Below are 27,508 nucleotides of genomic sequence, written 5' to 3' on the forward strand. Positions count from 1 at the left end.
TGAAATGCACATAAGTTTTTGTGCATTTTAGGTACAAAAACGAAGCTTAAAAGTACACATATGTTTGCGCACTTTTGGGTCTCCAAATGCAAGCAATTAGGACTACGTCATTACTCAGTGTTGACGAGGGAAGGGAGAGGTGGAAGGCGTGAACGGGAACGAAGGAATCGACGGTGCTCTAATTTTTTTTCAATCAATTGCCATAGACGTAATTAGGCTAATCCGAGAATTCTAGAGTGAATTGAAGGACAGAACGACAGACACCTGTTACTAGTCTAAATCAGTTCCCAAATAGTAGGAGACAAACAACTGTTACTGGTCCGCAACAATCTATCTATTATATACTAAAAGCGATATGAGGGGTACGCAGTGAAGGCTTCACGTTGATCCACATCACTTCAATTATTATGACCGTTGGATCTGAGATCTAAGCATCGTAGTAATCGTTTTAGATTACCTACGTTTACGTTCCAAACGTTGCAGCCACGACCAATGTTTTCCATTACGTACGTTTACCTCCAAACGTCGCAATCCAAGACCCATTGACCGATTCAGCTATATGGCGATTCGCGGACGTGGCCCAGCCTAATTATTCCAATTTCTCTTTTTTTCATCCAGGTCTAATCGAGTCGGCCCACATTAACAAATATTGATATTAATACTCCTTCCATTTTTTAATATACTAGATTTCCTAAATCTAACGCTATATCCAATTAACGTTTACGGACTGCATGAGCATAGGAGTCACTAACACATGTATGAAATAATAACTGAACTAAAACATGTTTACCATTCTTCTAAACATATACGGAGTATTAATTTTTTAATAAGCATGGACAACGGGAAGCATCATACATCTAAAAGGATTTTCTCTATGCATAAGATACCTAAAAAACACAATAATATAACATATACGGCTTACAATTATATCCAAGATAATAGTCCCTCCGATTCATAATAAGTTTATCAGATTTTGTACGAAGTTGTACGAAATCTGACATTTATTATATCCAAGGGAGTATAAAAATAAACAGCCCGCGCAAATCGCTGGCCACCATGCTAGTTAACAGTTAATAACGACAAAGAAATTAGGACAAGATTGTCCGCACTTCAAAATACTTGCAACACAGAAGCAATGGATGTTCTTCTCTGTTTACGTACTAGCTGGTCAATGCTGCATCTGATTGCACTGCTAAACCAGTCCCCTTCATGCCTTCCCTGCATCTCTCAGTCCCTGCTCCTTCTCTGTGAGAAACTCCATGAGCCCGTGGAGCGCGACACCAGCGTCCTCATCCCGCAGCAGCATCTCGGACACCTCGGCCGGCGTCACCTCCACCTTGGCAAGCAGTTCTTCTATCTCCGGGAACAGCAGATGGTCGTCGATGAGGAAGTAGTTCCGGGCCAGCGTCTTGAATGCCTCCCAGCAGCAGTAGCCCATGTAGACGTGCATGTCCATTCGGCCCGGCCGCAGCAGCGCCGGATCGAGGCGGTCCTTGTAGTTGGTGGTGAAGATGATGACGCGCTCCTCGCCGCTCGTGGACCACAGCCCGTCGATGAAGTTGAGCAGCCCGGACACTGTTATGCTCGGCGGCGGCTGCAGAGCTCCCAGTATTCAGATATCAAAGACGGGATGGTCACAAATCAAGATCGACGCTTCTTTTTAGTAGTTACTATGCAGAAGATAGAGTGCTACGCAGCTTACCGTGCTTGCGCAATCTTCAGTGTCATTGTCGACATCGGCCTGCCCATCCTTGGTCAGAGCCGCCTTGCGCTCCTTGCCGTCTTCCCTGGACGCGGCGTTGAAGCAGCAGTCGATGTCTTCGATGACGAGGATGGACTTGTTGGGCATGCCGATGAGCAGCCTCTGCAGAATCGAGTTGTGGCTCACCTCGGAGAGGTCAAGGTCGTAGAGGTTGAAGCGGAGGTAGTTTGCCATGGCGGTAACCAGGCTGGACTTGCCGGTGCCGGGCGAGCCGAAGAGCAGGTAGCCGCGCTTCCACGCCTTGCCGATCCGGCGGTAGTAGTCCTTGCGCTTCAGGAAGCGGTCGAGGTCAGCGAGGACGGCCTGCTTGACGGCCGGTTCCATGGCGAGCGTGTCGAACGTGGCCGGGTGGTGGTGGCTGATGCCGCGCCAGGACGTGCTCTCGTTCATGAAGATTTTGAGCTTGCGTTCCCGGCGCCGCGCCTGCGTCACCTCGGCCGAGATGAAGGGCACGTACGTGCCCAGGGCCAGGTCCGTGTGCTCCGCGTCGAAGCTGAGCTCCAGCGAGTCCGCCGACTCGTGGCGGCCGTCCCCCGAGACGACGGACGCCCACGTGAAGCGGACGCCCTCGAAGACGTCGTCCATGGACTGGCCGCGCTCCATGGACATGACCTTGCTTGGGCCCTTTCCGCTGAGGCAGCAGCGGCGCATGGTCCGCGGGTCGAGCCTGGTGGCGAGGTAGGCGTGCGCGTCGTCGTAGAGCGCGTTGGACTCGACGACGCAGTTGAGGCCGCGGCGCTCGTCGAAACGCCTGACGACGACGGTGCGGCGCTCGGCGGGGCGGGGCTCGAGCCGGGCGCGGAGGAGCGAGGCGCCCCAGGTGACCGCGGCGCGCAGGTCGTGCGGGAGGAGCTCCCGCGCCACGCCACGCGCCAGCACGGCGTACGCGGTCACCGACGCCGCCGTGGCCACCGCCTTCTTGTACGTGTCCACCAGCTTGCCGTAGGACGGCGCAGCCTGGGGCGGGGGATTCATTGACGGACGCCGCCAAGAACCAAGCGGAAGCTATGCAAGGTTGTGTAGTACTGTAGTGTAGGCGTAGCAGATGACCGGCGCGTGTAGCTTCGCGGATGTGTGTGTTTATTTGACCGTTCTGTCGTCTATTCGATTTGGACTCGTCAAATTACTGCTCCAATTTACGGTGCGACGCAGCGCTACAGCTGTAAAAACAGAACAAGAGTTGAACCGAGGACAAGAATGGGAAAGATAGTACAGGCCAGGTTGATGGCGGAGTACTTTTGCAGGCTTCCAGAGTTCCCGTTTGGTGATAGCCTCCTAGAGTCCTGGTGCTCCCTTTGTCTCGCAGTCTCAGGCTCTCAGCTTTCGTGGCCTATGGGCTATGGCCTGCTGCAGCGTACGAGCTGCCTGCGTACAGCCCGACGGTGCCGTGCAGCTAGCATAGGTGTTGTATGTTGCTTGTGGCAGAGCGAAAGCAAAAGGCTTTCAATCTTGTCTTGTTGCAGAACGGAGGCATTGATGAGCACGTCGGGTCAAGAAGCCCAGCTCTCTTTCTCGCTCCGGGCCTCTCAAGATCTCTATCGTCGTTGTCTTGGACAGCATGATCACTGTAAATTTCGGAGGAGGTGATCAGCGCTCAATTGTACTCATACATACAATGCAGTGTTATAAGGATCAAAATATGGAAATCTTCTACTCGATCTAGGTATGAAGGGCTCATTCCATTCGAAGAATTCTCAAAGGATCTTTAGAGGATTTCAACTCTTCGAATTTTTTCCTATCTTCACCATTCGTTTCATAGGAACAGAGGTGCTACATTCTTCAAGGATTATGATCAAATTGACCTAACTTTTAAAGATCTAAACATTATATGAGATGTCATTGAAAAAAATATTCTAAGAATTAGTGTATGCATGACATTTCAATTCTCTTTTTTTCCTATTGCCGTGATTTCAAAATCCTGTGAACCGAATAAGACCGAACCATTCATCACATCATAGAAAACAACAAAGTTTCTTTTGTTTTAGATTTCTGACAAACTGTTTACTATTGATTTTTTAGGTTAGACTTTTAATCCATTTCATTTAGGCACTGTAACCTCTTAAAATATTCCGTCCTAGGCCCGCAGTTAGAATTGGTCCACAGCAATGAAATAGTAAGTTTTTTTTACTTCGAATATAAGTAAATGGGTAATTATATTAGGTCTTAGAATAATATCGTTTTAATTTTGGTATTGCCTTTTCGATACTGCAGCACATTAAGTGTGGTCCATTCTCACATGGATCTACTTATTGTATGATTAGATCATCAACCTGCTTAGCATAAATTAGCTTAGTGTTTAATTGGGCTCATATCTCGAAAATTTCAGGTAAGATCCAAGGGTACACTAGTCTGATCTAGGTCAAAAAAACTCCTCTCGTCAAAATAAGCTTCGTATTGCAATTGGATTGAGGAGATGAGCGACGGGAGAAGGAGGAAAGGGACATAAGAGGGGGAGGGGGGGAGGGGGATAAAGGAGGGTTGAGCTGGTTGATCGTTCGAGATCATGGGGAGGCAGCTCCGACACAGGGACGGGGAATGACGTCCCTTCAGACTTAACACACAATTAACCGTGTGCTGCGCACATCGAATTGTCATCGTCGATAATTGATCTTGGTGGGGACAAATGTCAACAAAAATGTGAAAGAGAAATATAGTTTGTACGGTTGTGTGGAAGACAAAGGGAAGACATCAATGCTGTGACAGTGGGAGAGGAGAGGGAGACGGTTGAACCCTTAATCTCATGTAGTCTCTAGTGTCCACCTAAATGTTCAGGAATTCTTTATCCTAAATAACTATGATTAGAACTTGATTAAACACACAGTCTCTTTCAAAACATCATTTCTCTTCTGATACTTCATTGGCGCCGACCTTGCACTAAGCGGCACCTCCGTCAACGGCTTCATTCAACGCCCAACGTTCATGACCAATGTGGCACCCTAACCTCCATCACAGCGAGGGGGCTTGGCACCACCCACGAGGGCGCCGAGCTAAGACTTAGTGGTTTTTTGCCATCCTATTCTGATGATCGTTGGTTTTCCTAAATTTTCATAGGACGCCGCCACCGATCATAGCCTCTGAGAACAACCTGGGCCACCCTCCAATTTAAGATGTTCCAACACTAATGCAAGAAAGAGCTCCATCGATTTCTTGTATTGTGGTCTTTGTAGCATAGCTCATAACCGCAAGCCATACGCAAGAGCAATACTTGCATAAATGATTGAATTTATTTCCTTAGTAAGCACAAAGTAAGTGCAAAAACCGGAGGTTTTGTAAAGGCATCCGCAAAGACTGAGTCTTGATTGACCCTTATTTGAAATGAAAAGTTGGACTTTTAACACAAGAATCATCTAAGAGTCAGCTAAAACGTTAACATTTTTACTAGTATACACCATCTCATTTAATGATAAGATATTTTACCGTCAACTACTATTGTTGATGTCCTAAAGGTCTTAATGAAACGAAACACATGTTAGCTTTAAGGTCCAAAACAGACCGCACCAAGAAATGATTTTATTTACATGAGTTTGCAGGACTTTCAAAGTCATGTACGGAATATACGAAATGATAACAATAACTACACACGTGACACGTTATATAGAGACAGAGAACTGAGTGTGCACCCGAAAATAACTAATTCCATCTCCTTCCCCAAGGCCCAAAGAACTCTACCGCGAATTAGAAAGAAGATCTTATTCATACATTCGAACAAGAACGAAATCATCTATCAAGCGAAGCATCAGTACTAGAAATAACGACGACATTCCCAAAATAAACAGTGCCTTCATAACAACGCGTCCAGAAAACGATCAGGGGAGCATCCGCAGGACCTCAACTACGATTCAGCGTTACAACAATGCAAGACATTTGCAAAACAAAACAGCAGTGGTTCATGTTCATCCGATTCCCATGGTAGCTACTAGCTAGTTCTTGAAGTGAGCTATGATTGAGTTATCCCCCTTCAGCCTTCATGCCTTCCCTGGATCTTAATTAGTACTTCTCTTGATGAACGTTCATGCCTGGATTTCACAGATCTCTCTCTGTTGCTTCTTCTCTTTGAGGAACTCCCCGAGACCCCGGAACGCGACATCGGGGTCATTGCTCCTCAGCAGCATCTCGGACACCTCGGCCGGCGTCACCTCCACCGCCGCGAGCAGTTGTTGTATCTCCGTGAACAGAGGATGGTCGTCGACGGCGAAGTAGTTCCGGGCCAACGTCTTGAACGCCTCCCAGCAGCAGAATCCCATGTAGACGTGCATGTCCATGCGCCCCGGCCGCAGCAGCGCCGGGTCGAGGCGGTCCTTGTAGTTGGTGGTGAAGACGATGATCCGCTCCTGGCCGCTGGTCGACCACAGCCCGTCGATGAAGTTGAGAAGCCCGGACAGCGTTACGTCCTGCTGTTGCTGCTTTGGTCCCGGGAGGCAGGAGGAGGAGGATTTGCCCGGCGGGGCGGCGTCGTCGTCGTCGGAATCACCGGCGTCGGCCGGCACCGGCATCTTCTTAGCAGAGTCCCTGGAAGACTTGGCGTCGAAGCAGCAATCGATGTCCTCGATGACGAGGATGGACCTGTCAGACATGCTGACGAGCAGCCACAGCAGCGTGGAGTTGCGCGCGCTGGAGAGGTCGAGGTCGTAGAGGTTGTACCGGAGGTGGTTGGCCATGGCGGCCACGAGGCTGGACTTGCCGGTGCCGGGCGGGCCGTAGAGCAGGTACCCGCGCTTCCACGCCTTGCCGATCCGCCGGTAGTGGTCCCTCCTGTCGGCGAAGAGGTCGAGGTCGGCGACGATGGACCGCTTGAGCGCCGGGTCCATAGCGAGCGTGTCGAACGTGGCCGGGTGGTGATGCTGCAGCCTGTACCAGGAGCCCCCCTCGTTCATGCAGATCTGGAGCGACCGCTCCCGCTGCCTCGTCTCCTCGGCCGACGCCATCACGAAGGGCACGTACCTCTCCATGGCCATGTCCGTGTGCTCCGCGTCGAAGCTGAGGTGCAGCACGAGCTCGCGGTCCCCGTCCTGGACAACCTTCTTCTGTCCTCCTTCGCGGCCCTTGTTGGTGTCGACGGACGTCCACGTGAACTCGACGCCGTGGAACACGTCGACGGTGGAGTCCCCGGGCTCGATGAACAGGCGCCTCCTCCAGCTGCGCGGGCCATCGTCCAGGGCCGCCTTGCAGAGCGTGATCCCGAGGCGGCGCATGGCGCGCAGGTCGAGCCTGGAGGAGAGGTACGTCCGCGCGGCGTCCAGGAAGAGATTCTCCTCGCTGCCGCTGCCGCCGGGCCTGGTGCTCTGGCTCCGGACGACGAGCGTGCGCCGCTCCTTGCCGCCCCAGCCGAACCGCGCGCGGACCACGGACGCGCCCCAGGCCGCCGCGGCGCGCACCTCGTCCGGGAGGAGCTCCCGCGCCATGCTCCGGGCCAGCACCGCGTACGCCGCCGCTGACGCTGCCGTGCTCAGCGCCTTCCGGTACGCGTCGGTCGCCTTGCCGCCGTAGGCCGAGGACGAGCTGCCCGGTGCGAGTTCTTCCATCCGCGCCGTTCGTTGCCTGCCGCACTAGCTGTTTGCGAGTGGTTGTTCACTTGTTTGCTTCTTCGCTTTTCGGATCTCTGGCTTTGGCTTTGGCTTTGAAGTTGAGCTGTGCGTTCTGATTCAGAAAAAAAGTTGAGATGTGCGAGTGAGTCGCGGCGAGATTTGCCTTTTGCTTTGCACCGTAGACCGTACTCCACTAGTATGAGTCGAGTCCTTCCGCACTCTGCTGTGAGGGTGTTGGAAGTATAACTACAAGCTTGATCGTCAAACTATAAATGCATGTTTACTGCGTGAGCGTGATGAAAGTTCTAAAAGATCTCCTTGGATTTTAAAAGGAAATTTATAGGAATTTAAATCCATTCCCTCCATCCAAAAATAAGTGACTTAGATTTGTATAAGAATGAGGGTAGGATTTTTCTCAAGTGTGTCCTTTGAACCACACGGATGAAGTTGCCAGACTAAAACAATCCACTAAGGACGACACTTTTAATAATTTGTTAGAAGTTTGAATTCTCTGAAGAAGAAAAAATGAACCTACGAACTTCATGTCATTTTCCCATCAAATAAAGTTCAGTTTTGGCTAAAATTGAAACACTCTAGTGAACGAAGCATTCGTGATTTTCTAGTTGTTTTGATTTTTCTAGGAGGTTTTCGTTTTCAGAAAATCTTGAACCTACGATATTAAATGGTAATGATTTTCTTTCCAAAATGTACTCCTCAATTTTGCTTAAATTTGAATATTCCAGTCACAAGAACATTTATGATATACTCCCTCCGATCCATAATAATTGTCTCATATTTATTACTCCGACCCATATTAATTATCAAAATATTACATGTATCTAGACGTTTTTTAGACATAGATACATCCATGTTTGAACAAATTTGAGACAATTAATATGGATCAGAGGGAGTACTAAATAGAAAGTTGTACTGGATCTGAGGGAGTACTGCTGATACTGACGCAGGAGCGGCAAGGACGCGGTGGCGTGCGGGCATTGGCGGATCACAATTAAAGCAAGGGACCCGGCACAGCTGCACATTCCGCCTCAGGCACTAGCAGTGCGGTCTAGCTAGGCCCTTGACCAGATAGCGTTGCATAGAACTGGCAGGGGGCTCAGGGCGGCGTCAGGCAGGTGGCGTGCGAGCCGCTCGCAATTGTGTCTACCTCGCCGTGGCATGTGACGTGAGGGAGAATCCAATGCTATAGGCCCGCCCACGAACTTGTAGTTCGAATCACTCCTGTCTGTTTTTTGTTACCCGTGTTGATCTGTTGTGAAACTAGATCACGGTACGCCGCTGGTGGAGCACCGGTCCGCTAGCTCCTCACCCTAAATCCAACACGTCCCCTTGCGCGAAAAACCATACGAGAGCAACTTGTCCTCTCGATATCTAAATTTCTTCTCAAAGAGATCCTTAACGAACTATTTTTTTAAATAATCCGACGACGAGTAGGAATCCCAAGATAGCAAAACGTTAGAGCCCTAGACCCACACCCGAATAAACGTTTGTACTGAAGTTCATCTTCTTTGCTTTTATCAAAACAGAAGATCTCCGTTCCGGAAATTTATCTGGAGGCCTGATAATTGTTCAAAGACGCACATAACTAGCATCATAATAACGGATTTCTTTGAGTCGTGCTCCACGAAGATAATTATATCATCAGCAATCAGCAATCGGGGGATAGGAACTCCTCCCTCAGCCAGACGAGGGATCAGTTCTCCAATTTGGCCATCTTCTTTTGCCCATGCAAGGAGAACAATCAACACATCAACAACAATATTGAAAAGTAACAGAGATAAGGGATCACCATTTGTCAGTTCTTTTCTTTTTTTTTTAAAGTGGGTTGTGTATTAAGAAATAATAGAGTTCGGAGTACAATCACGCATAACCCGACTCATCACACAGGACGACACAGAGTCACGCAAAACACCACCACACCACACACTATGACACCAACTAGCGATACCATGGGCTACAGCATTACAAGATCTATTAATCTTACGGACTTGTATGCCAGGGTCAAAAAGCTTTATCAGCTTGATATCCTCATAAATGCCACAATTGACCGAGCGATCCTTAGTAGAAGAGTTGATGGCCAAGGAAACAGCAAGGCAATCAGTTTCAACAATGGCTGGACGGTCAGACACCGTGCGTAGAATTTTAACGCCTTCAAGACATGCAAAAGCTTCTGCTGCCTCAGCACTTGGGCAATCGGTAATGATGTTCCGGGCAGACACCAAGGCTTTACCACTGTGATCACGAATCACTACCCCCCATGTTGCAGAATTATTAGACTCAAGGAAACTAGCATCCACATTAACTTTGAGCAAACCTTGATCCGGTGCTACCCAGTCTTCAGTCCGACATAAGTAACAACGGGCTTCATCGGACCACTCAGGCTCCTTTTACCTTTACTATCAATGACTGGATCACTAGAGCCCGCCGTGGTCAGGGAGTCAAGGTAGTTAAACAGGAAGTGAGCCGAAGCCTCGACAAGGGCATCCCCCTTGGCAAAGATGATGTCGTTTCGTAAATGCCAAACTCGCCACCACAGGAAGAGGAGCTTGACACGAAAATCAGGACAGACTCGATCTAGCAAAATTAAAACCCAGTCCTTACCAGTATAGGAGAGTACGTCTTCAGGGGGGAGGTTCCACTGCTTACGAACACTATCACGGAGTGCCTTCGCCTTTGTGCAAACCATGACAGCATGGTATCCATCTTCCGGAGCCATGCCGCAGATTGAACAAGTGGGAAGGAGATCCATAGCACGACGATGCCTATTTTCTTGAACCGCAAGTGTGTTGGCTCCAAGCAAACACTCTAATCTTTGGGGGAACAGGGGCTTCCCAGATGTTGTCCCAGAGTTTCCTACCGCTATCAGGGCACCCACTAGCACCGGTGGAAGTTAAGTTTTGTTTCAGATTTAGTCCAAGGCGGTACGCACTGCGAACTGTGAAAATCCCTGACTTTTCATAATGCCACGCGATGAAATCATCGTTACCAGCAGGTAGCAGCTTGATCTTAAGGATTTCTTGAGCATCAAAAGCATGAAAAACAGACTGAACAAGCTGAGTGTTCCAGGTGTTATTGTCCTGGTTAATGAGATCCTCAACACGCTTTGATTCGGGAGCTATTAGCAGGGGTCGACACCTTGAGATGACCACGAGGTATCCAATTGTCCCTCCAAATTTGTACCTGAGAACCTGACCTGATACGCCAAATAATACCTTTTTTAAAAAGTTCCAGCCCATGCATGATTCCTTGCCAACCCAGCGAAGTGTTCTGGATGAAAGCGGTGTCAGTGAGTTTTCCATGTGGGTAGTACCTGGCTTTTAGTAATCTCGCACAAAGAGAATCAGGGAACATTAGGAGTCTCCATGCTTGCTTCGCCAACAGGGCTTGGTTGAAGATCCGCAGATCTCTGAAACTCATACCACCATAAGCTTTTGGTTTACTAAGTTTATCCCAGCTCATCCAGTGTGTCTTGCGATGATTAGTCTCATCCCCCCACCAGAAATCTCGAGATATATTAGATAGATCTTCACATAAAGTAGCAGAGAATTTGAAGATACTCATAGTATACGTCGGAATTGCCTGAAGAACAGATTTAATCATTATCTCCTTGCCACCACTAGAGAGAGATATTTCTCGGTCCAGTCTGAACATCGCTTGGTCAGTTTGTCCTTAACCGATTGAAATTTTCCATCCTTCATTCTCCCTTCCGGAACCAGGAGCCCTAAATATTTTGCCTCAAAGCACGTGGACTGAACTCCCAGAATTTGCTTGACGGTTGCACTGTTCCCAACTGAACATTTATTTCCCATCATAATCGAGCATTTCTCTTTGCTTAACAACTGTCCTGTCCCTTTTTCATAGATCGTCAGCACTTTCTGAATTTTCTGAGCTTGATCTTGATTAGCTTTGAAGAAAAGTAAACTATCGTCAACAAAAATGATATGTGAGATACCAGGGCTGTGGCGGCAAATATGTAGCTGTTGGATGGAACCAGACATAATTTCTCTCTGGAGCAGCAGCGATAGGCTTTCGGCCACAATCAAGAACAAGTATGGCGACAATGGGTCACCCTGCGGACACTGTAGTTTACTGAAGAAACACAAGTCATGATCCAATCGATCCAAATACTAGCAAATCCGAGCTTTGTCATAGCAGCCCGCAAGAAGTTCCAATCCACACGGTCATAAGCTTTCGCTAGATCCAATTTGTAAGCACAGAAACGACCTCTATCATCCTTGCTTTTCTAAATAGAATGAATGCATTTGAAAGCAATTAGAGCATTATCCGTAATCATACGTCCAGGAATGAACGCACTCTGGGTCGGCGAGATGATATCCTGCAGCAAGGGTCTAAGTCTGTTAGCCATGCATTTGGAGATTATTTTATAAATCACATTACACAAACCAATCGGCCTGAAGTCCTTCAAATTTGCTGGATCCTTCTTCTTTGGAATAAGCACAATGGTAGTATTGTTAACGCCCTCAGGCATAATTCCAGTCTGGAAGAATTCTCTAACTGCACGGCAAATGTCCTCTTTAATAAGACCCCATTGTCTCTGGAAAAATCGAGCAGGCATGCCATCCGTCCAGGGGCCTTCCAGGGCCCGATCTGAAAAAGTGCATTACTAATTTCCTCGTCAGAAAATTCCTTGCAAAGATCGATATTCATTTGGTCCGTAATCATCGGCTGAAAAGTTCCAGTCACCAGCTGCGGCCTCACTGAAGGGTCAGATGTGTACAGAGTCTGAAAAAATTCAGTTTTCATTTGTTCCATAGTCTGGGTGTCATCAGTCAGAGTGCCATCAGGTTTAACCAGTTGATTCGTATTGTCTTTCTTAGCCCGCCAAGTCGCTTTCCGGTGGAACTAACTGGTATTTGGGTCACCTGCACGGATCCAACCAATGCGAGAGCGTTGACGCCAATAAACTTCTTCAGAATCCAACAAACGATCGAGTTCTTTTGATAGACATACAGCTTGGTTTTGACTAGCAGCATCCGGCCTGCCGAGAGCCTTACCCAATTTCTTCCTAGTCTTCTCAATTTTCCTAGGAATGGACCCAATCGTACGAGCACTCCAAGACTTCAGAGACTGCAGAACACCATTCAAGTTCTTAGTAACGTCACCAAGATTTACAGGTTTACTCTGAAACTCCCAAGCTGCTGCAACCTCAAGATCAATATCAGGCGCATGCTCCCAAGTTGCTTCATAGCGCATATGACTTTGTTTAGTCTGTCCCGTTTAGTACTGTCCAGAGTAATCAAAATCGGACAATGATCAGAGGCAGAACTAACTAGATGTTTAACCTTGCAATTGGGAAAAATGTCTGACCAACTCGGCGAGGCCACAGCTCGGTCAAGCCTGACTCTTATATTCATGTTCCCTTGCTGCTTGTTATCATAAGTCCAGGGCAGACCTTCGAATCCAAGGTCAAAAACATTGCAATGAGATAAAATTTCACGGAAGTCACACATTTGCTTATTGCTCCGTCTCCGGAAGGACATATGTTCCTCTTGCCACATAACCTCCTGGAAGGACATATGTTCCTCTTGCCACGTAACCTCATTGAAATCTCCCGCAAGTAACCAAGGACCATCCACAGAGGGCTTAAGCTGGCGAAGCAACTCCCACATGTGGTGGCGGAGGTGGGTACGAGGTTCTCCATAAACGAAAGTGCATCTCCATTTTATTCCTTTGGGTAAATCATTAATCATTACATCGATGACACGACCACTCATACCCAGCAACTGTACATCTAAACTCTCATCCCAAAAGAGAGCTAACCCACCACCCTTTCCTTTCTCGCTAAAAGATAACACATTCTTGAGCCCAATTCTCCATCTAAGGCCCTCAACTGTCTCTTTCCGTTGCCTCGTTTCGGACAGGAACACAATCTTAGGATGGAAAGCATGGACTAGGCGTACAAGATCTTGAACTATTCGGGGTTGCCCAACTCCCCGACAGTTCCAGCACAAAAGATTCATTGCTTCTGACAGACGCGGTCGTTCGCGTCTGTCAGTTGTTAGTTGACCAGCGGCCCCATGGCTGGTTGCCTCCGAGTGTACTTCCTCATCCGGTGTAGCCCCTTGATCCTGCAGAGCCCCTCCATCATGCTCGTCAGACATCTTGGTTTTCTTCTGAATTTCGGTGCTGTCATTCTGTCCCAGTTCTCCTGATCTGCTGTCTTCAGCTCTCTTGGCAAGAACCTGTGCCTGAACCTGTGCAAAAACAGCAGCATTTCTTTGTGTCTCCTCCCCGTGGAGTTCATGGATGATAGTACAATCCGAAGGAGGGCATTCAGTTATCGGAGGAACGCTGATGTGGGATCTGCTCGGGCCGGCTCCACTGCTGTAACGCTTCCGGTGTCCCTCCTTGTTTCTGTCCATGCGGTCTCGATGAGGCCAGCTCACCTTGGCTTTAGAGGCAGCAACAGTAACTTCAGCAGAAGTAAGGTTTGGTGGCATGTCATCTCCTTTGCTGATCATGTGGCTTCTTGTTCCTTCATCAGAACCTGCACTAAATTCAAGTTTTAAGCGAGAATGCAAATCAATAAAGGTCCTTCTAATTCCCCCCGGTTCAGGCCAAAATTCATGCATTATCAGCAACCATTCGATTTCCTTCCAATTGGTGAATTTTCTTCTCACGAATTTACCCTGTAGCAGATCAATCAGGTCATCGATCATGAGATTTTTCTTGCTTCTTTGCACTAAAATTGGCTTGGTCCCCCATCTCATAGGATATTGCATCACATTCATCAGATATGTCTTGCTAACATTGCTTTTGTACACCTCCGTGGACTCCACCATCAGACCGTCAGAAATTTTGTGCACTTCAACAGGAAGCAGATTAACTTTCTTGCAGCTTATCACAAAAGCATCCGCGACTTGGTCCCGGGGAACATTCTCGATGCGTGCTTGCGTTGCTCGATGCCGACGCGGATCAGGTTCGCAAGCTTCAGCCGCATCTCCTCCAGGTCCGGTGGGAGATTCTGCACCTTCCTGGGAGGGAGGACGACCCCCTCTTTCGATCTGGCGCCCTCCTCGATGATCGCCAAGATTCGACGCCGGAAGGCGATCCTGTCAAACTCATCCAGAACTGGGCCTGACCAGCTGTCTCCGACCCGATTGTCCCCAGATACGGGGAACTGCTCCCCTCGCCTTGAGCCCCCGGCCTGGGTTGCGGCCGAGGCAGCCTCACCGCCGGCAAGAGCCGCGGCACACGCGCCTGCACCAACGGCAGTCGCCGTGGAAGTCCCCCTACCGTCGCCGTCGCCATCGCCTAACATAACGCCTGCCTCTTCAGTTTCTTTTTTCTTGTCGATAAGCCATAAGCTTTCGTACTCCGTATACTATCTTTCCTCCGTTCGGCCGCCGGAAGCCATTGTGTTGTCTCTAGCTAGATCTGTTTGTGTCAGTCCTTTTCTAGTTTGGAAATAGTGGGAAATGCCATTATTAACCCTTATTCCGCTCACACCACTTGTGATCGAATCCTTTCATCTTTAGAGCTTGTTGCAGAGAATAGAGAATGCCATTTGACCTTATCAATTTCTCAAAGTTAATTTTAAAGAGTACACCGCAATAGCATAGCTATATATGCCAAGGTCCGTAAAAAAAAAGGGGAGAGGGGCGGGGGGGGGGGGGGTGGTTAGGGCCAATGATCGACGCAAAAAGGATGAGATATATGTGTGGTACCGTTATAGAAAGTTTTGCCGAGAGTTGCAATACATTTTCTCGCTTGTCTCTCACAGCCCATTTCACCGATCATGTAATACCTAATCTTAAAAGTCCTGCGGTGTTGCATAGCATTCGAACATATCCTCCCATCATTTTCTACAATTTTTTTTTAGGTAGTGCACTTTGAATTTGTCATGATATTTGGATTTTGCCTTTTTAAATACTTACATTCCAAAGAGAACCGAATCACAACCATTTGTTAATCTTCTCTTGGTTTTAACTAGGTGTGTTAAATGATTGTTTGAGAAACTGTATACAAATCGACAATTTTCGTGATGCATTACAAAGAAAAGAAGTCATACAATGAGGTAAAAATGGAAGAAAAATGACTGTGGAGAGGCAGGTAACCTGCCAATAACTTAGAACTAGCTAGCAATGCACCACAACAATAACTACTTTGATTTCCTCGAAGAGGTCATGCAGGTCTTATTAGTTATGGTTAAAGATCCCATAGTTCCATCCATGACACTGAAAAAAGATGAACAGTAGTCCCATTCTCATGACAAACACAATATTTTAGACAACTCTTTGAATTCCGCTTTAGCAGATCGTCCTTCGCTGAAATGACACCCCGTGTAAAAATCAAAAGAAATATTTATTTTCAGAGGCACCTTCAATTTTCACAACGCCTTGTTAGAAGATGATATACGAGAATGAACCAAAGTCCGATATATTAACTTAACCCAAAACAAACAAATTATGATAAAGGTTACATTATAATTTGTCCCAGCCGAACAACAAGATCACATCGATAAGACGGTCCATATACTCCCTCCGATCAGTATTAAATGTCACAACTTTGTTTCAAAGTTACTCCATATACTCCTCCCGTCCAGTATTAAATGTCATATATCTAGACAAAGTTGCGACATTTAATACTGGACAGAGGGAATATAACTTAGAAACAAAAGTGCAGTAACATTTCAATAAATTGACACCTTTAAATAGTACAATTCTAATCATAAAAGTATGAAGGTGTATAAGATTTTCAATATTTGCCAAAAGTCAAAAGAAATAAAAATCGAAACATACAACAGGGGTACTGTCTGTGGGCCTGTGTCTCTGTGCAGAGGAGCGTTCATTTCGAAATGCGACCGTTCGTCGTCCACCTACAATTTCCCGCTCAAATCCCAAATCCCCCGTCCCCACCACTACCCCCTCTCCCCCCGCTCCGGCGCTACTGATTCCTGAACCCATAGAAGCCCTTCGAGGCTTCGACCCGCTCCAGAATCTTCTAGAACCTCTCTCCTTAGTCGCCATGAACCGATGCGAGCTCACCGATCCCCCCTTCCGCGACGTCTCCAATCTCCGCACCCAGAAACCTAACCCCAAATCTCCCGTCCCGCTCCTCTTCACTGCCTCCAAAACAGCACTCCCTGGCCCCACCCCGACGCCCCTCGGCCGGAGGAGACCCCGAACCGGCGCCGGGACACCGACGCCCGTCGGCAGCAGGAGGCCCCTCGCCGGCGCCGCGACGCCCCTCGCCCGGCGCCTCCGCGCGCTCGAGCTCGACCAGTCGCGTTCCGCACGCCGCGCCGAGTGCGGCCGCGAGCGCGCCCTCCGCGCCTTCGCGGCCTCCGCCTCGTCATGGCTGTCCCTCCTACTGCGAGACCCCTCCGCCTGCGGCTGCTCCCCTGCTGCGTCCCCCACGGCCACCCGGGCCCCCGTCGCGGGCAAGCGCGACTCTCTCGATGGCGCGCGCGCGCCCGGAAGTAGCCCCAAGCGGCACCGCGGTAGGGATCGTTGTGGGGAGAGGAGGAAGGCGATGACGCCTGCTATGGAGGTTGTGTTAAGGGACTCCCTGAGGGAGGTGTGCAGCTTGGATGATGTAAAGGAGAGAATGGACAAGTACATGAGCACGGACGCGCGCGAGGAGGTGCTCGTCATGATGTGCCGAATTTGCAAGGTAAAGATTCTTCTAGGTCCCATTTATTAATTACTAGCAAAAAGCCTCGTGTATTGCTACGGAAGAAAAGAAATTGAAAAACATGATATCTTAATTTTTCAAAAGTGGTGTCTTTTGCACATAGCTACGTATTGAGAGCAACTCTAGCAGTTACCGAAATTTCTGATCGAAAAAACGTTAATTCAGTCTACCGAAAACGCCTTTTCCGATATAATTTCATATTTTATAATTTTTAGCCCATATGAAAATTATGTTAGCCCCGACGAGATGCTGCTCTCCCTTCATGCCATCACGCATCTCTGCGATGCCATGCCACATATATTGGGCCTGTTTCAACCATGATCTTTAAGGAAAATCAAGGATCCAGCACATCATCGATTAGTCATATGATCAAGTCCAATCGGGTCAAAAAATAGATCCAGAAAAATGGTAAAACTAAAATCATATACGGAGGGGAATTAAATCAATGGAATTTTCAGAGCAGATTCATGTCCTAATTAAATTTAGAAAGCATGGTCTGCATGTACCATCAATTAGGCCAAGATTTCAGCAAAAATAAAGAAAAAATAGAGAAAAGCGTTGGCAGTAGCAGCGCCAGAACGCCCGCTCGGGAGCAGCTGCTGCTGCGGCGTCTCTAGAGGAAAGCGCCCGTGCTACCGCTATGCCCATCTCCGCCACCGCGCATCGGATCCGCAGCCGCGACGTGCTGACAACCAGTTAAGGAGGCGCCCGATCGACCCGCCGAGGAGAGGGCGCCGCAGAGGATCTTGACGACACAGGCCAGACGGAGGCCAGACGAAGGAGTGGCACTATCGTCTTCCCCATGCGGATCCTCGTCAGTGGGATCTGGCCATCAACGGGACCCGAGCGCTCCGCAACTGGCAGCGTGTCGTCCTACGCCTCCACCTAGTCATCGAACGCCACCCGGCCTCTCCCGATCTTCTGAAGCACTGTCATCGCGCCTCCGTCTTCAGACTGCAGCGTCGTTGCCGAGCTCCACCTACCTCGCTCGCGGCTCGCCCCGCCTCTGCTAGAACACACCGTCGATCTCCTCCACAGACTACAGCCAGCCGTCCAGATAGATGAAGAGGGAAGGGGGCAGGGGCTCGGCGTCCTTGGTCCAGATCGGGAGCACCGGATGAGCGAAAAGGGCAAGGGGCGCTGGGCCGTCAGATGCCCAGATCGAGTCTGCTCGGGACTCGGGGGGAGGGGACGGGGCAGGGGATGAGGAGACGGGAGTGGTCGCGCGGGCCAGATCGGTAGTAGAGAGACCGGAGAAGGACTGGAGAGAGGGCGGCGCGGCGGGGGAGAGCAGCGGCGTCGGCGGCATGGAGAACGAGCGAGGATGGCGATGAAGGGAGGAGTTGGACTTCGTGTAGGAGGCAGATCGAGCGGTGCGAGGAAGAAGAGTTCGGGGAGGATGGATCGAGGGGATAGGTGCGACAGACAGAGGGGACAGGGGTCGGGCATGAGAGGGTCGTGTGGAAAGTATCGAGGACCTACGGCGACCGTACCATCACCACCAACTCCAATTTAATATATTGGTATAGATTCCACGAGTTAAATTTAGATCAGCAGGGCCTTCCACCCCAGTTCCAGCACTCATTCAGTCATTCGAGCCATTGAGCTTTGAGGCTTTAGGTGCATTGCTGGATCATTAGACAAGACATATGGCATTGAATTTTTGCATGTTTGTTTTTTTGACAAAAGGAGTTTTCGTCCTGAATTTTTATTAGCGAAAATTGCTGAAGAATATTCAGAGAGTTCAAAAATCAAGAGAGAATGCAAGCCATATTTTTTAACGTCTAATTATGAACTTTGACGTGAAGTTTTGAGAGCAACATGCTTTTCGCCCTGTACCTTCAATTTCATTGAAAATTGACCATGCTTCTCTGAGTCCTATTGTATCAATTTTTAGAATTAATCCTGTCAAAGCATGAATTTGAACAGTCAAAATATGTACAGTACCTATGTTGCAAATTGAGGGAATAGTTTGCTAAAGGATCAATTTCGGACATCATGTAACCAAATTTCATTAACGGAAGTTCACATGTTTGTAACATTTTGTTAGACCAAGGCAGATGAATTTAGTTGAACTAGCGCAATACCGACGCATTGCTACGGACTAAAACCACATGTGTAAAGATAATGTTGTACTAATATTTGTTGTCTTTTCTTCGAGAAAACACGAAGGGTCCGTTTGGTTCCCAGGCAAAAACGAAACTAGCCTTGCTGGGCTAGGCCTGGCTTTTGGAACTGCAAAAATATCCTAGCTTTTGAGAGCGAATTTGCCTCAACGGGCCAGAAAAAGCTTGCCCACGAAGGAGAGCCCGATCGGCTTGCCTCTGACGGCAAGAACGCTTCGCGCGAAGGAAAAATGTTCCGTTCCTCACGGAAACCACGATCTCATCCTCAACAACTTCTCCTGATTCTCCTCATCCAAACGGACAGATGGGGCAAGGTTAGCAACGCCCAGATCGGCCAGCCGAGCAAAGGAACCAAACGTTCCCGAAGCTTGAGTCTCGATGCATTGATAGGAAGAAAATAGTTACAAGACTAAGGCTTGACCGGAACAATCGACCACTCAAGACAAGATCGACAACGGTGGTTGCAAGACCGCTAATACAAGAGACGTCACCGGACGACCCTGGCCTAGATGTCAACCACACAAACGCAAAAGACACAATAAACCTGCCAAAACTGTTAGCGCGGGAAGAGAGAAACCTACTCTGCAGAGAAGGGCTAAATTGGGTCACTTCCGCTGTTATCTATTATTTCATACCATATAATCCACATCTGTTCTCCTTTCACTGATTCATGCCAAATCAACAAGCGATGAAAGAATAAACAAGTGGTGAAAAAAATAAACAAGTGATGTGGTTCAAAGGATAATGTCATACTATTATCTACTTTCTTAGATCATCATATAATCCATGCTTGTTTTCATTTAACTGATTCTTGCCAAATCAACAAGTGATGAAAAAGGGTCCGAAGGTGATGGCAATTGAGTCTTTTATAGGATTAAAGTTTACCTGGTGTCGGTGCCCTGTATCTTCTACATCAGCTTTTTTTATTGGCCGTGTAGTTCGATACTTGGAGATGGCTGTAAAGTTGAGGCTGATCTTTGTTGTAATGGCATGCTACGAATTCTCATTTGTGGCACAGACATGATACTGGACAGTGTGGTATCCTGAGTACAGCATATGTGTGATGGAAAGATCTGGGTGAGTTGGACACATGTTGTATGTTGGGATTTTGTGCTCTTTATTGTGTGAAACCACTTGCTATTTGTTTGTGAATCAAAATGATTTAGTGCTAAAAATGATAATCACTATCTCTAATCTTCCCTATAGTAACTTAAGTACAGTGATCTAAGATTGACTCGGACTAGAGTATCTTAAACGCTGAAACTTTTCAACTGACTCCAGATAGCACCACCACTGATGCTCTAATTAGTAATGTTTTTCGTCTGCAGAACATCGATGGGAGTAGACTGAAGATGAAAGCCCATTGCCCTATTGTGACAGATCTTAGGCTGAAAGAGAATGCGATTAGAATTTTCATGTGTTACAATCCAGAGTGGCTCAGAATAGGTTTGCATATTGTGCTTGGGGGTGATTGCTTGCTGCAGAATGGATTGCGGAAACAGGACAAGGAGGTCCCCTTTCTGAAACTTATTCTGGAGAAGCAGTTGTTTGGTCAACTTGTGGCTCCAAAGACTTCTGCTCAGAACAAGTTGGTAGAAAGGCTCCACAGAACAGGTTATACCGAAGCATTGGGCAACATCATATTGAAAAGACTGTTTCTTCTTGTTGCTGCTTTAGACAGTGCGAAAATGGAAAGTGCCATACCTCTTGAATCTGGAATCGATAGCCTTGATGGTGGATCCCCTCCATTGTTTTGCCACCAAAGCCACATAAAATCTAGCAGGCAAATATCCAGGGTAACATGTCTGAATCCGTCTACTTTTGTTAATTTTATTTGTCAACCTGCACATGTTTTATTCAGCTGCTCTTTGTCTTCTTTTACTAAATCGTAGAGTCTTTGGGCGAGGCCATGCATGGAGAAGGTGATCTCCTGATGCACCTATCATCCATGGGCTACATACTGAATTATCAACAGGTATGCTGATTGCCAGTGTTACTGTGTGCCAAAAACTTGCAACAAATAATTAAAAAAAAATAACTATGCAACATAGTGCTGAGCTTTGTCATCTTGAGTTTTTCTTATAAGTTTCCTTTGGGTATTTGGTGTTTTTTTCTAACTATGTTTCCTTACCAGCTTGCTCTATCAGAGTATGATTTCACTATAGGGAATTTATTTGAAGATCTCCTTGATGGCATAATTCTTTGTAGAGTTGTTCATCTCCTTCTTTCTGACACTTCGATCATTTTGGTATGCATTTCCCCCCACATCAGCCAGATGTTTATCGCCATTGTGTTTACGGTAATAATGTACTTTATTTCAGAAAGTGATTGCTCCTTCAGACACGCATAAAAAGAAATTGCACAATTGCACCATGGCTATCCAGTATATCAAGAAAGCTGGCGTTCCAATATCTGATGCAGATGGAGTCACAATTTCAGCAGAAGACATTACTAATGGGGACAAGGAACTAATTCTTTCGTTGTTATGGAACATTTTCATCCATATGCAGGTTGATCTGAACATGCCATTCATGATGGCCTTACTCCTATCAAAGTTTTTCGACCTACAATTCTGGATTGCTCGATGGTCAGTCTTTTTTTTAGTTGTTGCATAGGCTGCGTTACAGTTGGGGTATGAATGTATGATGTACTTTCAGTTAGCAAGTGTATGCTTTAGTCTTCTGATCCTTCTGTGACCTAGTATATATATTCTTAATTTCTTATCTATGTTGATAAATTATGTCACAAACAATTTATAACGGTTCCCTAAGAGCTATGACTGTCCTGCACAGTGTAGACTAATTTGTTTCAGAATCTAACTTGTAAAAGAAAAAAGTTGTGTTGGAAATAGTGCATAAATTATCTTTTGTTTGTCAGCATCCTTTAAATTTATAACCTTGTGCTCTTGTGCAGTTACCCTTGCTAGCAAACAAGACTTCACTAGCTCGTGAACTATCGAGGCTAAAGGCACCAACGGTGGTGAGTTCCCTGTACTCAGAAGATCAATCTAGTTATTCCCCATGGACCTTTGTACACAGTTTTGGATATAAGTACCATCCTATTACACAAGATTCGGACGTGTATTTCTTAAATGGTCCTTGTGTGTTACGTGTGGTTCTTGTTTCAATTCAACTATGACTGAATCATACGGTGCTAAACTATTGCCAGTAAGTCCTGCATGCATTAGCAAAAAACAAAAAAAAAACAAAAAAAATAACTCTGTCCCACTGCACTTCACATTGAAGTGTCAACAGTAAAGAGAGAGAATTATGTGTTTGCACCACTGGCTGAAATGGACAAGACATACATACCTGACAGTAGCAATCTATTATTTCCCAAGCAACAAACCAAAATTCCATGATAAAGCTGGCATATAAGTGTGGCTCTGCATTTATGGTTTTGATTGGGAATAATATTTGTCATTTTATGAGGCTTTTATACTTCTTTCATGCCAGGAACAACCAGTCTCTGAGACCAAGTCACACATGGGCTTGCTTTATGATTGGTTTCAGGTAGGTGCTATTTTTCTGTTCTTTATGTTGCCTACTTGTTGTGTCCTAACTCCTGTGCTATGCCCACGAAGTACTATTATATTTATAAACGCAGTATGGATACTCTCCGTAAATATGTATTTTGAAAATGTCCTTATATTTGTATGATGCTGCCAATTTTAATTTCTGCTGAAAGCAGTTCATATTTTCTATTTTCCTATGCTCACAATGTATGTAACTTGATGACATTCACTGTCTCGTAATGTTTGGATTTGTGTGCTCATATATCGCACCCTTAGGTTTTTAGTTCATCCTAGCATTTTATACTTTCATCAGTTCCTAACTATTGATTATTTTGCCCTTACCATTCTTCAGCTTGTATCATTTAACCTTACACTCCCATTTGTCTGTCTGACATATTGTTTGTGTAATTGATACACAAAACACTTTTTTCAATTTTTTACAGGTGGTATGTGAAAAATATGACATAAACGTGGAAACTTCTTCTAAGATTGACAGGAGAGCGCTGAACTACTTTATAAATTATTATTTGAACATTGGCATTCAGAGGTGTCCACCCAAGGTTGTCCTTAACTTCCATCAAAGCTTTCTGCTCATTTACTCTTAGTGTCATTTCTCATCTTTCTTTTTATGTTGCTTCCTAGGAAACATTTTCTGATTGTCGAAAGGAATTGTTTGGTTATGAACAGGAGACTTTCACTGATACCTCTAGCTGTCCAACAAACAAAATGGAAAAGGTTCTTGGAGACTTTCTCCAGGTAGTATCTTATTTATTTGGACAATAAGGAGACAGGAGGTGTATACGTCTCATGCTTTTTCTGCAATATGCAGGATTCTCCAGCTAGTGGCATCTTAGCCAGTGATATATTATTTGATGAAAAGGGTGCAGTAATTTTGATTGCATTTCTATGTTCACATCTGACTAGTGATAAAAGATTGGTAAATCTTTTCTCACCACTTTCACATTTTCTCTCCTTGGGTTCTGTTCAGTATGAATGAAACACCTTCTCTGATTTGTATAGGAACAACTAAGGAATTTAACCAATGCGAGGCTGGACCACCAAAGCCTGGAGAATAAAGTTTCGGCTATGATTATATCTCTGGGAAAGAATGATGTGAAGTATCAATCCCCTCAGAGAGATAACACAGATAATTCATGCACTAGCCAGGGTTTGTCCTTTATACTACTTCATTTGGTTAGCAAAAAGCTTAGTTGTCCGGTTGTTACATCGAACAAGATGAGAACTGCCACTTCTTTTAAGGCTCTTACAATATACTACCTCTGTTCCTAAATGTAAAACGTCTTACTCCTAAATGTAAAACGTCTTACATTTAGGAATAAAAGGAGTAGTTTTGTTCAAACATACGGTGAAAAGTACTAGTCATATTTTCTGCTGCTAAATAAAATCGGTGTCATCTCAATCTGACTGAAAGATGCTCTAGTTTATTAGGCAGACCTAATTAGGCAGTTTCTGACTTTGCTGGCAACACAAGATTCCGCTGAAAATTAGTAAAATTCATGCTACTGTTTTTCCAGAGCGGGCTGCTACAATTATACAGACTCAAGTCAGAGAAATTATTGCAAAGAACAAATATCTTAAGATTAAGAAGTCAATAGCTATCCTGCAAGGTGCTATGCGAGCTTGGTCATCTGTCATCATGAAAAGCAAATGTAAATGTCAAACTGCTGCCTTCTCTACTCGCCAGGAAGCGCATGGTATATTTCCCTGACTAATTAGTCATTGTTTATGCACTGATTTTTCATAATAATTTTTAGTGTCCATTTATTTTCAGGAAACTTCAACAGATATTTCACTTTTATGTTAGAAAGACATAGATTTGTGCGAATGAGAAGATCTGCTATTGTGATTCAGCAGGCTGTAAGGATTTGGATTAGGGGAAGAAAGAGGCTTGAGAACATTGAGCATTTTGAAAGTCATGAGTTCTTCAAAGCTAGAGCTTCATCGAAAACTGATTGCGTTTGCAAAGAACTGTGTGATGGTGAGAATGAAACCATACCATGCAAGGATGTGCGTACATCAACAGCTTCGGCTGCTAACCCTCAATGCCTTGATGAGACTGACTGTATAGATGCCACTCCTCTGCAGCTTGGTGACAAACACATCAACCATGTAACTCCTATCATTCAGCTCTGCAATTGTTGGCATGATTCTTTAGCTTCTCCCAGTCCACATCAGAGTATGGTTGAGAGTGTCTCCATTAATTCTCTCAGTCACCACCTATTTAAGGTTGAGACTGCCAGCATAGCATCAGCCACTAAACTTGTGCATGATGAGGATGATATGGACTGTGGAGGCAATATTTTTTCTGGAGCTTCATTCCAGAATGAACAGCCTGTATCTGCACAGGTCGATTTCTTGCTTTGCAAAGATGTAATGGCTGCTCGAAAGATACAGTTTGCATACAGAAGATATGTACACGAAAGATACTCAAGAATGTCTGCTGCAATCAAAATTCAGAGCCACTGGCGTGGTTTCACCATGCGAATGTGTTTTACAAAGCAAGTTGAAGCTATCATTGCCATCCAATCTGTAACAAGACACAACTTGTGCCATTGGGCTTTTCAACAAAATCGCGGTTCCACGATAGTAATTCAACGTTTTGCCAGAGGATTTTTAGCTAGAAAGCGACTATTAGGTTAGTATGTAATTCTGGCTCTTGATGTGTTCTTGTTCACTATTAACTGACTGGCACTACTCATGCAGGTTCTTCGCTGCAAGCCTACAAAGGAACTTTTGCACTTGACGGAAGTCAACACGAAAGATATCACCAACGTATTGAACTAAAAATTGTGGTGTACTCAATCTTAAGGCTACAAAGATGGTGGAGGGAAGTTCTATTGCACCGGTCTATCAGAAGATCAGTAATCTCAATTCAATCCTCGGTACGTGGTTGGTTGGTTCGGAAAAAAGTAAATCGAATTATCTGCTGTGTCTACGTCATTCAAGTATGTGTGCTTCTCTTTTTGCCAATTTCATTGTTGGACAGCGACATTTAAGGGGCAAAGGTATATGACCAGTCTATTTGCAGAGACGGTGGAGAAAGGTTATGTTTCTTGAATCAAGGAAAAGAGCTGCAATTATTATCCAGTCCCATGTTCGTTGTTGGATAGCACAACGGGCTGCTTTTAGAAAAAAGAAGTGTATTACTGTTATCCAGGTAGTAACTGATCTCTAACCATATGATGCGTTTACATAACAATTCCAGTTTCTTGTGTACATGATTGAGTATGGAGTAGCATTTAGTTGTAGTTTTTATGTTGATGCATTGTGTTCATTTGACATTCAACAAACTGAATTTCGCAGGCCTTTATTAAAGCCTACCATGTGAGGAAAGCTTCAAAGAAAGAAGTTGCTGATATAAGATCTAGAATACAGAAGGCTTCTTCACAAATTGATGATGGCATGCGCCTGCTCAACAGACTAATTGCTGCACTATCGCAAATCAGTGACTGTAGGAGCATCAGCAGCATTCGACAAACTTGCACAACATTAAGTAAATATATTCTTTACGCTTTTTAGAATTAATCTCCAACCAGGTTTCATGTTGCTGTTGGGAACACACTGTTTTCTGTTCCTAGGTGCTTTCTTCAAGAGTTCTCAGGTGTACTCTGTATGTACTGTTTCTCCTCCAGGTTTTGCTACAGAGCTTTCTGAGAAATGCTGCGAGACACTTGTTGGTGCGGGTGCTGTAGACATTCTTTTGAAGCAAATCCCTAAGCTGAATCGCGGGATCCCTGACCAGGAAGTCTTAAAGCAAGTGCTGATTACTCTGAGGAACATTGCACGCTTCCCAAATCTTCGACCAGTGTTAGCTAACACTCCACAATTAGTTAACATAATATTCCAGGAGTTGCTGAGGTAATTTCTTGCAGTATTCAGTTCGTTTTTAGGTCTTCCAGTTAGTTACTACTAACCTGGATCGGAGGGAGCACTTCCTAGCATATTCATATGACATGATTATTGATTAGTACATCATAACGAACATATCATGTGCATGTTTTACATCAAATTGGAAACTCCACTGAAGCTGGTGTTCTCCTGTAAATTTCCCATGTTTAAGTACTTCGCCACTGTAGCCTCTGTGTACATCCAAAGCCAAGTTGGTTGTCTTCATATCAAATCCCAACTCACATGTATTCATCCCCAGCAACATATCAGATTGAGAATTATTAGCTGTCCTTTTGTCCTGATATCTAAGCATCGGAAAACATGGTTGACATGTTCTTTCTCCATCCATGCCCTCAGGAACGAAGAGGACGGGTTTTTCATTGCATGTGGTATTTTGAAGAACTTGTGCCAGTCCAAAGAGGGCCATGAAATCACTGCTGGAGTCCTACAACACCGCATAAAAAGGCTGTGCAGTGTGGTGGAAGACCTTGAGAAGAAGGTGGAGCATGACAAGAGGTGAAAGAAAGAACAACATCCTTCATCTAGCTGAACCAAATGGTTTTGTGTTTCACTGCCTTGACTGATGGCTTCTCGTCTTTGCAAGGAACGGTCGCACCGGAGCAAAAAAGGAGGACAGTGCACGGCGGCGCCTCGGGGAGGCTGCCAGTCTCTACCATCTTCTCACCGATGACTTCTATGATCTGGTTAATCGGAAAGCTAGATCTAACATCAGGAGGCATTAGTTTCTGGAATTGATCTTGTAGACATAGGCGGAGTTACGTGGAGGCGAAACGGGGCAACAACCCCCCTTCCAAAACTGCAATTTCTGAACTATAGGTCTACTCATTTCACTGGCCCGTCCATCAACGTGTAACTCTCCTTCTTTTCTCGTTTTCCCAATAGCCCAATCGACAAGTAACTACATCAATTTCGCCCTGTAGCCCGTGATGGCTGTAGCGCTGCCCGGATAAGAACTCATCGATCCCTTTTTTTTTCT

At 45.9% G+C, this 27,508-nt stretch overlaps 3 protein-coding genes across 4 annotated transcripts; 1 reads left to right on the forward strand and 2 right to left on the reverse strand.

Moving 5' to 3' along the window:
- Positions 1-856: 856 nt before the first annotated feature.
- On the reverse strand, positions 857-3,150 carry LOC100833220 (AAA-ATPase At3g50940). Of its 2 annotated transcripts, XM_024457352.1 has the most exons (3): positions 2,999-3,150; positions 1,703-2,922; positions 857-1,594 (listed from the first exon to the last, which is right to left on the reverse strand). In XM_024457352.1, the coding sequence occupies exons 2-3, from the start codon at positions 2,735-2,737 to the stop codon at positions 1,208-1,210; spliced, it is 1,422 nt and encodes a 473-aa protein (XP_024313120.1). In that variant the 5' UTR covers positions 2,738-2,922; positions 2,999-3,150; the 3' UTR covers positions 857-1,207. The 2 variants fall into 2 exon arrangements, with proteins under 2 accessions (XP_024313120.1, XP_003560147.1); XM_003560099.4 differs by having other exon boundaries at positions 1,703-3,150.
- A 2,332-nt stretch (positions 3,151-5,482) lies between these two features.
- Positions 5,483-7,484, reverse strand: LOC100833531 (AAA-ATPase At3g50940). Its single transcript, XM_003560100.4, has one exon. It carries the CDS (start codon positions 7,282-7,284, stop codon positions 5,773-5,775), a length of 1,512 nt encoding a protein of 503 aa, XP_003560148.1. The 5' UTR covers positions 7,285-7,484; the 3' UTR covers positions 5,483-5,772.
- Positions 7,485-16,171: 8,687 nt separating this feature from the next.
- LOC100833838 (abnormal spindle-like microcephaly-associated protein homolog) lies at positions 16,172-27,505 on the forward strand. The gene is made up of 19 exons (XM_024458147.1): positions 16,172-16,941; positions 20,417-20,884; positions 20,983-21,063; positions 21,223-21,336; positions 21,410-21,598; positions 22,002-22,067; positions 22,544-22,600; positions 23,046-23,162; positions 23,245-23,358; positions 23,432-23,539; positions 23,623-23,770; positions 24,138-24,317; positions 24,395-25,258; positions 25,327-25,568; positions 25,652-25,780; positions 25,927-26,116; positions 26,256-26,481; positions 26,869-27,027; positions 27,116-27,505. The coding sequence occupies exons 1-19, from the start codon at positions 16,294-16,296 to the stop codon at positions 27,252-27,254; spliced, it is 4,239 nt and encodes a 1,412-aa protein (XP_024313915.1). The 5' UTR covers positions 16,172-16,293; the 3' UTR covers positions 27,255-27,505.
- Positions 27,506-27,508: the final 3 nt, after the last annotated feature.

The sequence above is a fragment of the Brachypodium distachyon genome, chromosome 1 (assembly GCF_000005505.3).
Source record: "Brachypodium distachyon strain Bd21 chromosome 1, Brachypodium_distachyon_v3.0, whole genome shotgun sequence".
In the NCBI taxonomy this organism is placed as follows: Eukaryota; Viridiplantae; Streptophyta; class Magnoliopsida; order Poales; family Poaceae; genus Brachypodium; species Brachypodium distachyon.

What these genes read in the sequence shown, in the direction of transcription:
- LOC100833220 (XM_024457352.1), bottom strand. Translation starts at nt 2,737, where the DNA reads ATGAATCCCCCGCCCCAGGCTGCGCCGTCCTACGGCAAGCTGGTGGAC. An exon ending in CTGAAGATTGCGCAAGCACG is followed by an intron (nt 1,595 to 1,702) that starts GTAAGCTGCGTA and finishes GGAGCTCTGCAG; the next exon opens with CCGCCGCCGAGCATAACAGT.
- LOC100833531 (XM_003560100.4), bottom strand. Translation starts at nt 7,284, where the DNA reads ATGGAAGAACTCGCACCGGGCAGCTCGTCCTCGGCCTACGGCGGCAAG.
- LOC100833838 (XM_024458147.1), top strand. Translation starts at nt 16,294, where the DNA reads ATGAACCGATGCGAGCTCACCGATCCCCCCTTCCGCGACGTCTCCAAT. An exon ending in TTCAGAGGTGTCCACCCAAG is followed by an intron (nt 23,163 to 23,244) that starts GTTGTCCTTAAC and finishes GTTGCTTCCTAG; the next exon opens with GAAACATTTTCTGATTGTCG. An exon ending in TACTCGCCAGGAAGCGCATG is followed by an intron (nt 24,318 to 24,394) that starts GTATATTTCCCT and finishes ATTTATTTTCAG; the next exon opens with GAAACTTCAACAGATATTTC.